Source organism: Pavona decussata, unplaced genomic scaffold (assembly GCF_977016875.1).
Source record: "Pavona decussata unplaced genomic scaffold, jaPavDecu1.1 SCAFFOLD_125, whole genome shotgun sequence".
NCBI classification, from domain to species: domain Eukaryota; kingdom Metazoa; phylum Cnidaria; class Anthozoa; order Scleractinia; family Agariciidae; genus Pavona; species Pavona decussata.
The window spans coordinates 154,730-170,591 of record NW_028145539.1 but is presented as its reverse complement, the minus strand read 5'-3'; the positions used below and the strand labels follow the sequence as shown (position 1 = coordinate 170,591).

At 38.6% G+C, this 15,862-nt stretch overlaps 1 protein-coding gene across 1 annotated transcript; it reads left to right on the top strand.

The window, feature by feature from the left end:
* The first annotated feature begins 11,952 nt into the window (after nt 1-11,952).
* Nucleotides 11,953-15,727, top strand: LOC146469235 (uncharacterized). The gene is made up of 3 exons (XM_085123504.1): nt 11,953-13,648; nt 14,196-14,294; nt 14,743-15,727. The coding sequence occupies exons 1-3, from the start codon at nt 12,086-12,088 to the stop codon at nt 15,241-15,243; spliced, it is 2,163 nt and encodes a 720-aa protein (XP_084979630.1). The 5' UTR covers nt 11,953-12,085; the 3' UTR covers nt 15,244-15,727.
* Nucleotides 15,728-15,862: the final 135 nt, after the last annotated feature.

Below are 15,862 nucleotides of genomic sequence, written 5' to 3'. Positions count from 1 at the left end.
TAATGTTTTGAAGTAGCCGCTTAAAGGTGAAATTTCAAACAGCCTAAGGAGTAAGTAAGGGAAATGTTGCTCAAAATTAGTATTATCTTAGCAACAGTAGGGATTTTTGGTGAAAATTTGACCCATTATTTCATTTACCGAGGATATTATTCATTTTACGGTTCTAAATGTGTGACAAGGAATTGCGTAATATCACTGTTGGGTCACTTTTGTTTGGCACTCTAAAATTTGATATTTTACTTAGCCCAAAAATTTTATTGCAGTTATTTGAAGCTGAAACCTTGCTCTTTCGCTCGATGTACTTGATATGAAACCACGCCATGTACCAAGGAGCGATTTTACTCTTCCAATGTTGCCATGTTTTTGTTCTGCCAAAATCGGCGAAATATTGAAAAAAATTAAAAATCCCAAAAATATTTAGTTCACGATGGAATTGAACAAATAACACTTCAGACTGTTCGTAAATATTCATTCTTTTGATTAAGATGTTTAATGGTCGGATTTACTGTTCTGTTTATTTTTAGGCGACTTTCAAGTAACGTATGATGTGGACGCCATGAAAAGCGATGTGAGAGCGGCAAAAATGACTTTGTCGCTGTTTGCCTAAAATAAAAATCTAATCGAACTCAAAGTATTTTTTCTAGAAATACTTAATCTAGACCTGTCTTCTGGCAAAGCTTGGGAATTTTCGATTTTTTCATTTTGCACACCTCCATTTGAAATTTCTGGATTGCCGCTCCTATGGTTTAATGCAAATAAGCTATCTCTTAATGTCAATAAAACACAATTCATGATTTTCAAAACAAAAAAGAGGAAGTTGAGTTGTAAAGCAACGTGATTACTAATGAACAACCAATTAATCAAGTGAACTACACAAAATTTCTAGGATTATACATTGATGAAGAACTCACTTGGAAATACTATATTAACCATGCCACAATGAAACTGGCAAAAATGACCGGCATAATGGCCAAAGCAAGACATTTCTTGCCTCTTAAAATACAACTCACATTGTGCAACACCATGATCTACCCAGATTTAACATATTGCAACATTATTTGGGCAAGCACATATCCCACTAGACTAAAGCCTATCCTCAGGACACAGGAAAAACTTATCAGGATTATAACCTTCGCCAATTATACAGAAACACCTGGACCACTGTTCAAGTCATTGAAAATACTGAATATCTTTGAATTTCTATAATATGCTATCAGCATCAAAGGTACATATCGAATTTAGGAGAACAAATTATGGCAAATTTTCTATAAGGTTTAAGGGAACAATAATATGGAACAGCCGTCCCTTTGAAATAAGTTTGAAATAAACATAACTTCGTTTAATACCATGAAAACCAAACTTAAAGAATATGTTCAAGATCACCTTTCATAACCGTTTTGTTTACAATAAATAATGTTAGTCAAGTAATAGCTTTTTCCCATTAGTAATGTACAACAAGAAGTCCGCCTTCTGTTATTAACTGATTTACATACCTATTTAAATAAACTTAAGTGGAAATCTTTTAAAAAGCTCAACAGAGCTCGCTGGATCTCCTTCCTTTTGATGTAATAGCTTATTTTAAAAAAAAGGGTAAACAAAAGCACTTCTTCGGTTTGTTGTGTTAAATGGAATCAAATCACCTCTATTAGAAGTCAACTACAGAGTTTCTCAGGGGGACACTTTTAGGTATGACTTTTTCCCATTTACATAAATGATTTTTCTGACAGCATATCCCAGGGCAAAGTAAAACTTTATGTGGATGATACCACAGGGTACGTGGTTGGAAATAGTGCTGATGAAGTTGTATTAATGCTTAAGCTAATTGTCAGAGAGATACATGGCTGGTGTGAACTTAACAAACTGTCCCTACATACTGGAAAAATGTAAAAAAAATCATATTGTGGGACCTTTATTACCTGTCAAATGTGGAACTAAAGCACACACAAGGGCAACACCAACGAAAAATTCACTTAAAAATATAACTTCAGTTTATTTGCTATTACCTCAACTCATTCACCTTTACAAAAACGGTGAACTACAGAGGAACCAAATTGCTAGGAGCAGTGTTTAAGTTCGGGAAGGGAATGAAAAATTCACCGTTGTGTGGTCAAGTTCTCCACAAAACCTTGAATCTGGTCATTTCACATTGTTTGTTTTGCAGAGGATGGCAAAGAAATTACCAAAATTTAAAACGCACATGCTGAGCGATTGTTAGTCATTGAACCTCTTGTATTGCGGTGTCATTACCATTACCATTGTCGTTGCTTCAGTTCCCTAATGACGAGAAATGACCAAATTAAAGGTTTCTCTTTCTGAACTTAAAAGCCGCCTCTACGACATTACATGTAGCTCCTGGATAGTTTTACCTCTTTACACACTAAATGAATCGAAATCATTGCCAATTTCTTCAGAAAATGCAAATGTGGTGATTTTTGGGTCCCGTTTGTGTTGGCCTCATCGTTGGCTATGCTTAAGGTGCCTAAAAGCTAATTGGATACTCTAATGAAACGAAGGTATTAGAAGTTCTGATTGACAACAGGTTATTATACTAATTTAATTTGCTCCTCAGTTCCAGACCCAACACGCCAAAAAAACGTGTCTGTGTTTTGCTGTATTCAATTGTGCTGAAAAGTTACAAAACATTTTCGAAATAGGATTAAGAAAATGTGGAGTGATCATACAAAAATCGCTCTCGGAAAAAAATATTTCAAAAGAAAAAAAATTGCAACACGTTTTTGTTGTTTATATGTTAAACTAGCTACTGTTAAATTTTGAAGGCAAATAAACAAATTCCCTTTGAGTTTGAGTGAAAAAAATTGATTTGAGAAAACGGTGCTAAAAATTCGACAATTCATTTCAAACTTCTTGGCATAGTTTTATAGCCAGTTCTATAAGCTTTAATTTGATGTAGGGGTTAAGGTATCTACAGTTTAAACTGGACGCACTACATCAACCTGATGAGAGTCACCTCTAAAGGTATATGGTAACCTTAACTTGCTTTTAACCACTTTTCACCGAGTTTGGAAATTTTAACCGGGTAAATAAAAAAAATAACCCAGTTAACTCATCAAGTGGGATGAGAAACTGAACCACGTCGGAGAGGTGGACCCCTCCTGCAAGGAAGCCCGAATCATTCCCCTTGATACAGAGGGTGAAGACCAGTGTACAGAAGATACGACACTTGGAAGCTTTGTAGACTCTGGTCGTCTTGCATTTCTACATGGTTCATGGAGGAATGCTTCCAGAATTATAGACCAACAAGATCACGACCCACCTGATCATGGAATATTTAGACGATGAAGGGAACTATTGTGTTTTGGGTGATGATTAACAATCATTTCAAGAAATGTTTAATTGCACAAAGGTCACTGGATCAGATTCCACCTGTTACAGATTAAATGTCAAAGTAATGGCAGCATAACTATCACCTGTCAAAGAAGAAAAATTGCTCTCAGCTTCTCCTCTCATGCAGCTCATGGCACCACAGCCATACACAGCAAAAAAAGTTACGTTTTGTCAATAATGAAACACATCCACATGGTGAGCACAGCCACCAAATTACTGTTTCAAGCCCTTTAGAGTCGTATGTGTCAATAGGAACAAAAAACAACTCTGAAGGTGGAGGAGATGCAAAGAAAGATCAAAGCTTACAAAGCTGAACGTACTCTGACTGCTATAAGCTCACTCCCGGTGTGCAGCAAATGCTACCTGCAAGAAGGACACGATCTGTTAAATAGACCTTTTTACCGATACGGCGGCCATTTTGAATAACTTAATTTTACAGTATATTATGGGATGCCCAGGGGGCAAAGAATGCTTGCGTGACTGAACGCGCTTTAATATTGTTGTCATTTGACAGCGCTGTTTATACTTTCTAATCACCATTTAGTCATGGCTGATCAACCGGATGAAAACACAAAAGAGTTCAGTATGGAAGAGCTAGAAGGAAGGAATGTAGAGAAACTGCAAAAATATTTGAGAAATCGTGGCATTACTATCGCGAATGATACTCGTAAGCCCGACTTGTTATTGAAAGTTTACTATGCTTCTCGGCTACATTTGCCATTGTGTAGCACTAAAGAACAACGACGATGTCCAAATTGCAGCAAGAAGAAAGGAAAAGCTCTTTATTGATGGAATTTCGCTTCGTTTCGCGGAGAAACTGGACAATTGGCTGAAGGGAAGCTATTATTTTCCTGACATGATGATGTGACGTGGAAGCGTACTTGTCGAAAAACAATGACATGAAATCCGCGACGGAGGGAAAAAATATATGTGAAAGCGGACATGTCACTGATGTTGAGTACAATAACATATCAGATTGTATTACAGTCAATCCAGGTCACGCGTGAACAGTATTTCCAAGAATGAAATGAACATTCGAATTCTTTCTTTGTATTAAATATCCGACGTGTGAATGGAATGTTGGACATTTCTCTGAAAATCGTTCCGAAAAAGACGCGTTAACTAAAAAAAAAGATTCAAAATACTTGGGAAACAATTGTTATTCTTGAAATATTTAGTTTTGCAATGTAATGAAAAATTCATAGCTTTATACCGTCAATAAGCTAGGGAAATTTATACGGGAACTCTGAAATTTTGTTGGCGATTTTCAAAACTGACATGTAAATTTCAAAACTCCGTTCAAATTTCAAAAATATCGTTCAGGCGTGACCTGGGTTGACTGTAAGTTTTGTTATGTACGTGGAAAAGTTGTCCCGCAAACGAGAATCGGAGAAGACCCGTACACTAACCAAGATAACGCGTTGTTTCGCTTCAGTTTTTGCCCCCTGGACACCCCATAATATTCAGCAAAACTAAGTTATTCAAAATGGCCGCCGTATCGGTAAAAAGGTCTATTGTCTTTACCCTTAACCTGTAGGTCTTCAGTATTCTGTAAGAACATCCAGAAACATCCACAAGAAAAAACGTTCCTCAAGGAAGATATCAAAGAAGGGACTGAGATGAGCAATAAGTTGACATCAAAGAGAAAAGAGCTAAGTGCTAAGCAGAAAGCTGCAGCTTGAGTGGCCTCGAGGTAAGTGAACAGAGTTAAGGACACATTAATTGAAACTGGGCCAGAGGAAAACACCAGACAAGTTAGTGAAAAAGTTATTGAAGACTGGTGCAAGATCAACAGCGACCCCAAAATACTTGAAAAGAGTTTCAACAGAAAAATTCCATGACCCGAAGAAGCGAAAAACGTGCCATCTTCGAGTTTAAGTCCACCTCAAGTCAGAGTCGGTAAGACATCTGTTCACAATCCTTATACGATGTTGTGGAATTCCCATGGTGTTTCATGGCCACGGATCAGTGTGAATTGGTCCTGCACAGTTAGGACCTTTTCTGATAGACAGGACAACCAACTCAGATTCGCCCATTCAAGATGCCTCGCGGGTTTTCAAGATCGTTCACCCAAATCGTTCCAAGAACCTCCATAAATTTTGTTCATAAATTTGTTAATAATTGCCTTTTCTCTATCTATTAAGGACTGGGACTGAAATAGAAAAAGGTCTGGCAGGAGAATTTAGGAGTGGGGATTGTAAGCATGGGAAGGAAATAGGTGTGTAATACATTATAGATCGACATTGGACAGGGTGTTGTAGTGAAAGTGAGACAGGAATCACTCATCCCATACTTTAATGCCAATCAAGTCAGAGGAAGATATAATGAACTATTCATAGTCATGTAATATTCTTTATCCTGCATTATGACGTATTAGGCATTATTTAAATTACTATTAACCCTTTCCTTCCCAAGAGTGCCATTTGGCACTCCCCTGTATCTCCCCCCTTAAGTTGCCAAGCATGCCAAATGGCATGCTTTACATCGTTGTGTTTCAACCAATAAAAAGGCTTTTTTATTGTTTCCATGGCTCTATTGTATATCGACCAATGGGAATACAATTAGCCTATCTTCAAAGTGACTTTCCGGATAAGATTCATACAAAATTTTGACCCTATTGCAGTTTGAATTTTTGAATCCATTCAACAGAGTGGAGGTGCTATTCGAATCATACAGTGAAGAAGAAGAGTTCTTGGGCTATCCTGAAGAGTGTGAATCTAGGAGAAATTTTAGTGACAGTGAATCAGACATATATCTGTGTCAACTGTTAATACTGTAGACCTTTTGGATTTTAGTGCAAGCAACTCAGAAAGCGAAGAAGAAGTAGTTCAAGAGTGAAACTCAAATCATGAGCCTGTTGAAGTTAATGACTTTGTTGAAAATACTGGGCCAGTGTCACAAAATTCCTATTATTCATGTATTCGTTGTTTACATTTCACGTTTGCATTTTCATGTTTCGTGTTTGCATGTAGAAATTTAATCGTTTCTTTTTCATTATCTAAATTCGTTAGGGATATTGTTAATTATTTGTGGTCTTTATTCATCGTATTATTATCAGTCAAAAAATGTCACTAGTATATTAGTAGTTATTGTCTTAGGAAATTGTGTGTAGTATTGTAAATTTCAATGGAGTCTAATTAACTATTATTATTCTCGTTACCGTCTATTTTGTATCTTATTGTGTAATCAGCGTTTATTGTACATCTTGAAGTTAGCGTTTTCTGGAATCTGCTTTGTAATGTCGTAATTGTGTAGAGTATTTAAATAGGGGTCAGATTGTTGTTTGTGGTTGATTAATAATCTTGGAAAAGCTTGGGCGAAGAGGTAAGAAGAGAAGGCGCAACACTGTTGAACGACATCAGCAGGGAGCTGGCCAAAACCTTCGGTAAAACTCATTTGCCAGTGGCTAACTCTAGCGTTGTATTGTGGTGAACCAGAGAAAGAACTGCAAGCAAACGGATGAAAGAACGTGGCACTAGAAAGTTACGAAGTGCAGACGAGGAAAGTACCTAAAGAAACGCTGTCGTTCTAGAAGTTGGGATCTCAGACTGTGTAGTGAAGCGAAGAATTTTGTGGGATTGTCGTGGAGTGGAGAATTTTGTCTAGCGTACGCGAAGAACAACCGCAAAGGAACTGAACATTTTTGTGTGTTAATAATTCGGCATCAGATCGAACATTTATTTTCTTTTGTGTTGGACCGGGAAGAATAACCGCGAAGGAACTGAACTGTATAATTAATTTAGTTTAAGGTAATTAATTAGGTTTAGGAATAGTTTTTACGTTACAGTTTATTTGTGTTAAAACGTTTACGTATTCTAAATTAATTAAACTTGTTGTATTATTCAGTCTGTTAGTGTGTTGTGGGTTTGCGGGAAGGGTTTTGTACAGTTCTCTTTTAAATCGTGTCTTACAAGGGAAAAATCCACGTCACAGCCAGTCACTGATCTTCCTGGTACTTCTTCTGCCCTTGACTTCTTTAAACTGATGTTTAAAGACGAAAATTTCGAAAGAATCGCCAAAGAAACTAAACGACATGCATGACAATCGATAGCAGTAAAACCTGATCAACTGCGGTATTGTCAGGTTACCGTTGCGTTACAGTTTATGTATTGCAAATATGCCTGTGTCATTTACTGATTAATACATCATTCTCATTTATTCACCAGGCTTAACATATTCGATCACATTATTTCCAATGCGCATATGCCACACACTGACATTCCAATTCTAGTAGTATGCAGGATGTTTGTCCAATGAACCTAGTTTAATGGCCGTAGCTTCCACGAGTCCCCTGTAGCTCAGTGGTAGAGCATCCAAACTAGTAACACAAAGGTCTTAGGTTCGACTCCTGATAGGAGCACTCAGATTTTTTTCTGAGTATGCCTGTGTCATTTACTGATTAATAAATCATTCTCAGCCTATGTATTTTCAACATATACTGGGAGGTTCCCGGATGATAGTGTGCTTTTGTAGTTGTTTGCAATAAACACTGCTTGAACACAAAATCTGGCCTGTATTTGTTCTTTGCCGATCTCGCTTAGCATAGCATGGTGTCAGAAGTAGTTTGAAGTCCATCTTCTACTTGTTTTTCGTTACTGAACCAGCTACAGTCAAACCTCGATATTCTGGACTCGTCCGGACCACGGTAAATAGTCCAGATAATCGAGAGTCCGGATAATCGAAAATATGAATATTAATGAGATAGAAATGTAAACAAAAGGTTACAGCAAAGAAAACATGACTTTAAATATGAAATTGGTTTCCCAGTAGATCTTTGTTCAATAAACTAGGCGTACAGGGCTTTATAAAACTGCTCATCATCAGCCAGCTTCAGGGACTTTCGTTTTAATCTTTTGCTTGTCTCAATGCTGTCAGTAAATTTTAGGATCTTGTGTAAATTTGTTCCTTTTTCTCCTTTATCCAAATGTGAAATAATTATCTGCTTATCTTTAATTGATAGAACGGCTTGCTTTGGCTTTGTAAACATGTTTTTGATTTGAGTTTACGATCGCTCGCTCGTGTGTTTACATAACCCATGCAGAGGGAACTAATCAAGCATGAAATTCCCTTCGCCACAAAACAATTGAGCCAATCAGATATCAGCTGAACGCATCAGAATATTTCTTTGAAAAGTGCACAGGATAATACGCTGTTTCAACAGTCTTTTGAAAGGATTATTGGGCTTTTTGCGACTTTGAGTTCAAAACATCTCAACCAATTAATATTCATGAAAAAATTGGGACCAGAGAAAAAAGTTCGGATAATCGAGGTTCGACTGTACTTGAAACCACAACTGAATAAATCAATCACCTGCTTCACATCTCCAAGCTCCAACGCCACTTCGACCTTCGTGCCATGCCAAAACATGACAAACCCATACCCGATGTACAAGCCGTGCGATCCAACCCTGACCACTACCGCCAAAGAAGGATGCTTGAAGGATACAGAAGCCCTGCCAAAGACCATTTCACAGAAACTGCAGACCACTACATCACAGCGAAGAGGCTGTTTGAACTCGCAGTCCTTTGAGTGCAATTCCTGCTTTCGAATGGAACACTCTAGATGATGTAATTGCATCGAAAATACCACCAGACGATGCTGGAAAAGCCTGGATATGGCTTCAAAAAATGAAAGAACATTACGTTGGTGCAGGTACATTGATGCAAGACTGATATCACTTCTGAGTGAAAATGTCAGAGGCTGACCAAATATCCATTAAATAACGGTACATACCACTGCCGGACACTGTTCATTTGGTTCCCGTTTTCAGGAAGATATTTTCTATTGAGATGGTCAGCAAAAGCCTGATGACCCGCCTTTCACCTTGGCTTTCGTGGTCAGTCAAGCCCTATCAACTGAAGCAGCTCAACAAACAACCAAGCTGTTGGCAATCTCCGTTACTGAAGAACAGGTCCCTTACACTGCATCTGTGTTCCCAAATAAAGGCCTCCCAAAACCTAGCAAAGCCACTCGACCTGGAAACAGATCCCGTTTTTGTGGCAGCAAACAACATTCTCGTGACCAGTGCCCAGCATCTGGAAAAATATGCAGTTACTGCCACAAAACTGGCTATTTTGCAAACGTTTGTCAACAGGCTGCCAAAAACTAGCAACCCTCCAGAACTACCCCTCAGAACCCTACTCCACCGGGACCCAGGTGGGAAAATATCAGGCTACTTCAGCAGGACAACATCTCCCATGCCCCTCCCGAGGATGGCATTCAGTACGAGAACTGCTTTACCCTCTCCAACAAACAACCTCCTGCCCTATGCTAGTCCACCAATCAAGCCTATTGGCCAAGTCACGCTTACAGCGAGCAAAGGAAGCTCCACGTGTGACCTCACCTTCCAAATCATTAACACTGCCCAGCCAGCCTTACTCAGTATAGAAGCCAGCCAGCAAAACACTTGGCCTGCTAACTCTGAACGCTTATTTCATAAGGAAATGTTCCACAAGCGCCACCCAACAGTCACCAATGTCTGGCCCGAGCATTCATCAAGATTCAGCCCCTAAATGACCGACTGCTAAATGGCAGAAATGGAGGTGGGGTTTACTTTCATGTTCGTTCTAATAAATTGAAGAGCTGAGAGCATAACCGACTTATGTCGAATTTTAGCCCAGTTTTCGATTTTGCTCGCATTTGTCCCAATTTTTGCTCTCCCTGGTTTTGAAAACATTTCGCGGTTTTACAATCGTGTACAAAACTCCTTGAGAAAACCAAACACCAACAGCGCAAAAACCACTTGCTTACTATTTTTCTCTTGTTAATTCTACCACAGAACTTTACTTCTCTCTCCCACTCCCTCCCCCTATGCAATGACAACCGAAAACAGATGTAGAAACCACTCACTCACTGTTTCTCTTTTCTTAATTCTACCACAGTTATTTCTCCCTCCCCCCTCCCCCTTATGCAATGTTGATTTGGAAGGTGATGCTTGCCAGGAGACTGTTCGTGACCCAGGGGGGGGGGGGGGAAGGGAATGTGGTGGTTTCCTTGTTTACTAGTGAACGTGCTTGGAAGGGTAATGTTGTTAGAGATGTTGTCCATGTCGTGCTCGTCGGTTAAGAAGACTCGGATCGCGCGTTCTTGTTGTAAGGTAACCGTGCGTATTTGGGAAGTGGAAACATTGGAATGTAAGTTACGGTTTTCGGTCAGCCAAGTCCTATGGTGCATATTTTCGCTTTGTGCATTAACGAAGTCAAGAAAGTTACTCTTTATAGCCGTAGGTTAAGTGTGGCGCAAATAGCTTTCGCGTGATTTCAAAAAAGTGCTAGTTCCAATTTTGTGTTTTCCTTTCGGGGCGATAAAATCAACTTGTAGCATAACGAACTTCAAGCAACACTGTCACATTATTTCATTAACATGGTTGTAACTTTTCACTTAACCGTAAGGGAAAATAACTGCATTTCATACAAAGACTGGTCTCTTGAAAGCCAGTAAGGCCGTAAGTCATGCAGTGCGTGACATAGAACTAGTTTTCTTTCAATGCGTAACAGTTCTCGCCCTCAGTTCTCGCTTATTCAAATCGTGTTGCAGGAAAGGAAATGGCTTGTTTCGAGATAAACTTTTCTCTCAATGAAAAACCGATTTGTTGCCCTTCTATTCTACCCCTTTTGATCACAGCAAAAGTGCGTCTTAGTTATTTGGCAACAGTTCTCGCCCATGTCGCAATAAAGAAACTAATTGAATTTTGAATTATTTTTACGTAATGGGGTGAGAACTGTTGGAAAATAGATTTCCTCTGTGAAACACCTTTAGGAAAGCATTTCAACATGGCGATCTAATGATAAACAAAGCATTTACAAGCTGCCAAAGGTAAAACATTGCCAACGAACATATATAAATGACTTTTTAGTGGTGAGAACTGTGGCCGAGAATTGTGCGGACATTTTGAAGACGTATTGTATCTGAGGTGCGTTTCTTACATTCCTGTCACGCACGTAGTAGTTTGTAACAATCAAATGAAAGTGTAACAGAATTCTTTTCGTTTCTCCCGCGAGAAAGACCGCTTTCGTGTGGCGTGGTTCAAAGACAACAAGTTTATATTTAATACAAATATTAATACTCAATGCATTGTCCTTTTGGTCATCCATAGTGACTATAATGTTATCGATTTTTCTTTAGAAGATGGTAACAATTCCCAATGGCACAAATCGGCGGAAAAAATACTGAACAATGTTTTTCCATCGAATTGAAGTTCACATGCAAAAATTCGGACAAATCCGAGCAAACTCGAAAAACGGGCTGAAATTCGACATTAGTCGGTTATGCTCCCAGCCCTTCAATTAAAATGTTCGCAAGTATGGTTGGCCAAATGTTGCAAAATTCAACAACTTGCATATTTATATTCAACAACTTTTATTTATGTTCAACAAGATATATTCGTATTCAACGTTTTATATTTATATTCAACAATGCGCATTTTCCTTCAACTTCAACTTAAATTATTTTCGTTCAACAACAATATTTGTTCAACTTCAACTAAAATTATTTTCATTCAACAACAATATTTGTTCAACTTCAACTGTCATATTTATTTAACACTCAACAAAAATAACTGTTCAACTTCAATACAGACTTCTAGTTTCTACTTCCCTGTATATTTGTCATACAAGTAAGTTGTTGAAAGTTCCCGGACATTCAAAATATCTTTATTTAACAAAAATTCCCCACCCCGTCCCCGCTTAAATACGCTAACTTGACTACCCAGTCCCCCGATCACTTTATGCCTTGAATAAAGATGGCGTCGACGTCGGAACTTGATGCTAAGGAAGAACTGACACAGATGGTCAGAGAATGCGTTCGAAACGAAATTGCTCTTCAACGATCGGGAAATAGTACCTCGTTACTGATGAGAACTCGCGACCTTATAGCGAGTTCAGCTCGATCTGCGAGCCGAGAGATGACAAATTCCATCGCGCCGGACTTTCCCGCCACTGGCACTCCGGGTCAGCCGGGTCCTTCTTCTTCGTCTTCTTTTCAGACTGGGCAGTCGCAGTATTTTCAAACAGGAAAAAAGAGGCCTGCAGCTACAACGAATCATCCATGGCGCCTAAAGGGTGAACAGAAGAAACAAACAAAGCAGGAGTTCCACCCCAAAGCCGTTCATCTCCTTGACAAGCCTGAAGATCTGGATGAAAATGGCTTTGTTCCCGACTACACAGTTACTGACGATATGGTCCTACTGAAAGGGTATTTTGAGCTGGGGACAGGCCAGTCGGAAAGTGAAATCAGAGAGAGTATAACCGAGGTACTGAAGCAGCGTTTCCCATTTGTAAGACCAGAACATTTTGACTTTGTTAAGCGTGAGCGTAACAAAGTAACTACCCCAGTCGTTAACAAATCTCTTGAATGGAATTACAAACACGTAAAAGAATTATGTGGTCAGGGAAAGCTTTACATTCGTTTGAATGTCTTGAGAGAAGTCATCGACGCATGTGAAGAACCATCACCCACAGGAACTAAAGATGACGACGATGATGACTTGATGAGGTCACCTTTTTCACTGACCATGCCCAAGAAATTTGAAAGTTCGACAGGAAATGGATCCATTGCAGAATATGGACAGTCGGAAACAAGCCTCACTAGCATGGGTGTAAGTGCATCTGGATATGGGGCATCTACCTCTGCTGATTTAGTGGTGGCCTCCATTGCTGTTCCAAGCAGTCAGAGTGATAAGGAAGCACTGCGAGAGCTGCTGCCATCTGCAAGTGATGAACAACTTGACAATGCACTCCAAGAATTTGGTGGTCTTGATTCAGCAGCAGATGCTCTTCTTGAGGGGGATTCCCTTCAGGGAGACTCTAATACAGCAGTGTGTGAGTCAATAGTCCAGATCATCAAAATCCTGGGGAAAAAGTTGACAGGAAAAAGAAAGAAACTAGAAGTTGATGAAGGTGATCTTGTTCAAGATGCAGTGGTCTACTACAAGTCAATTCAGTTTGATGCTTCCTGCCCTTTGAGAATTACCTATCAAGGCCAACCTGCCATAGACAGTGGGGGAGTAATGAGGCAGTTTTATTCTGACTTATTTGAAGGTTTAGTAGAGGGCAAGTTAATGGTGCTGTTTGAAGGTGAAAATGCCCACAAGGTGCCAAGTTACCAACCACAGGCTGTAATGAGTGGAATGTTTGAAATGGTTGGAAAAATGATTGCCCATTCTCTTGTGCAAGGAGGCCCAGGTTTTCCATGTCTGGCTCTGCCATGTTTCTATTACCTTGTGACTGGAGATGTTATGTGTGCATTTGCATACTGCGATGTTTGGGATATTCCAGATCCATTTTCTAGGAACATAGTCATGCAGGTAAATGCCCAGTACATTATGAGTTTATTTTTAGGTTAACTTTTAACAGTAAATCCAGTAAGTGTACACTGCATCTCACAAACACCACATTACAACCATCCATTGTCTAATAGTTTGTGGTAAAGTTAATATTGGATAAGACTCCTTAATTAGCCATGTTCCAAACGAGCAGGGGACTGGTTACAAATTTTTAAAATCGAATGAATTGAAAAATGGACATCGTCATCTGAAAGAGCATCCAAATTATTACCGGTAGTAAATTCACTGTATTTGATTATTATTGGTTTAATTTCAAAGGCATGGTTCACTTTTAAAATACACCAAAATAAGAGAAAGTAGCATGGATTGGAGGGGCAGCTGTCCCTCCAATACATACTATTAAGCTCTCTTATTTTAGCGATTATCAAAAGTGTACCATGCCTTATAAAAGGGCCTATCTTTTGCCCACACCTACAATTCATAGATAATAAGACTTCTCCAGCCAGTACATATAGGTTTCTAGTCATATCTGCAACATTTATATCTATTTTTGCTTATTCATACAAAGCTGATGGATGCCAGTGATGATGATAAACTGGCAGAGCTAGCCAAGAGTGATGAAGTAATTAATCTGTTGGCTCATTGTGGAGAGACAAGTGTTCTGCAGGTACCATTTGCTTTGACTATATTTTTATTTATATTGTTCTGCCCTGCATGCTACCGCTAACATTGTGTACCCCCCGTGCTGACAGCCAGGCCCAGCCTTCTAATGAGACCCCTGCAATTACTGTTTTTTTTTTTTTTTTGCTCACTTAAACGTTGAACTTGCCTACAAATGTTGATTTATTGTGACAGGCATGCAACTTTCATTCTCTAGTTTATTCAGTTTTTATTTCATTCAATATATCCTGTACTGTGTATTGTTCTAGTTTCTACCCTTCCTTCCCACCCTTTGGTGGGTGGAGAAGTTAGAAGTTGATATCTATTATTTTCCACATTCCAAATTATACTTACTATCAATTGTATTAAGTTGATTTGTTCAAAGCCAGTAAAGTATCTGCTTATATATCATTGTTTGCTCAAATTGTTTGAGTTTGTACAATATTCTATTTCAGATGTCTACAAAAGGGAAAATAATTCAGTCAATAGTGATGTATGAGGTCATTTCAAAGCGAAAAATGGCATTGGATCAGTTGAGAAAAGGATTGACAACCCTTGGTGTCCTTGATGAGATGTCAAAGCACCCACATCTTTTTGAAAATGTGTTCACCTTTAAACCTATTGAGCTGACACCCACCACAGTTAAAGATTGTCTCAAATATCCAGATGAATTAAGCAAGCAAGCACAGGACACCAAGATGATGATGACCAGATTTGTTGACCAGTCGTCAAGTGCCAGGTTGATGCAATTTATGCAGTACTGTACTGGAAGCAAGACAATGCCTTCAGTTCAGAATTTTGTAATAAATGTAAATTTTCATAGTGAAAGTTACATCTCCTCATCAACATGTACCTTTACATTGTTATTACCTGATCATTTTCCCTCTTATGGTCTGTTTGAACTTTCACTGGATTCAGCCTTTTCTTCATCTGGAAAGTCTTTTACCTCAGTGTAAACAACAACACTGCCCTAAATTTATACATTTAGAGGCTCTTATGTAAGCAAGACTTATGGATAGGTTGCTGTTTGTGTACTGTTAGGTTTACCGAAAAGAGGTCATTACTGAGTTGTTGTTGGTAACCTTCTATGGAATTTGAAAGATGTAGTAATTGGATTTGCCACTTTAAAGTCAAAGATGACTTGCAACAGTTTTCATGCCTTTGTTTTGATGGATTGAAAGTACTGACCCATATCACATCCCATGATCTGGGTACAATAGTGTTGATGTTCAATTCACTGATCAATTTAGTTGTGTTATGCCAGCATTAAAACATTGAAAAAGCCTTGCCATTTCTAGTATAAACTCATTGGTATGTATTGTCTTTAGCTGCTGATTCTTGGAAATGATATGTTTTGCCAAACAAAATTCCTTACATTATTTTGTTATTGAACATTACATGTAAAATGGTATTATTGTAATAAATATTAATCATTAGTGACCTGTTCTTTAACAATTAATTGTGATAGGTGGACTATCACAAGCAATAGTTTCCCCTCTATGCAAAATATTAACAATAGCACTAGTTTTAGGATCACTGACAATGCACGATGTTCCATTCCACAATGTATCAAAC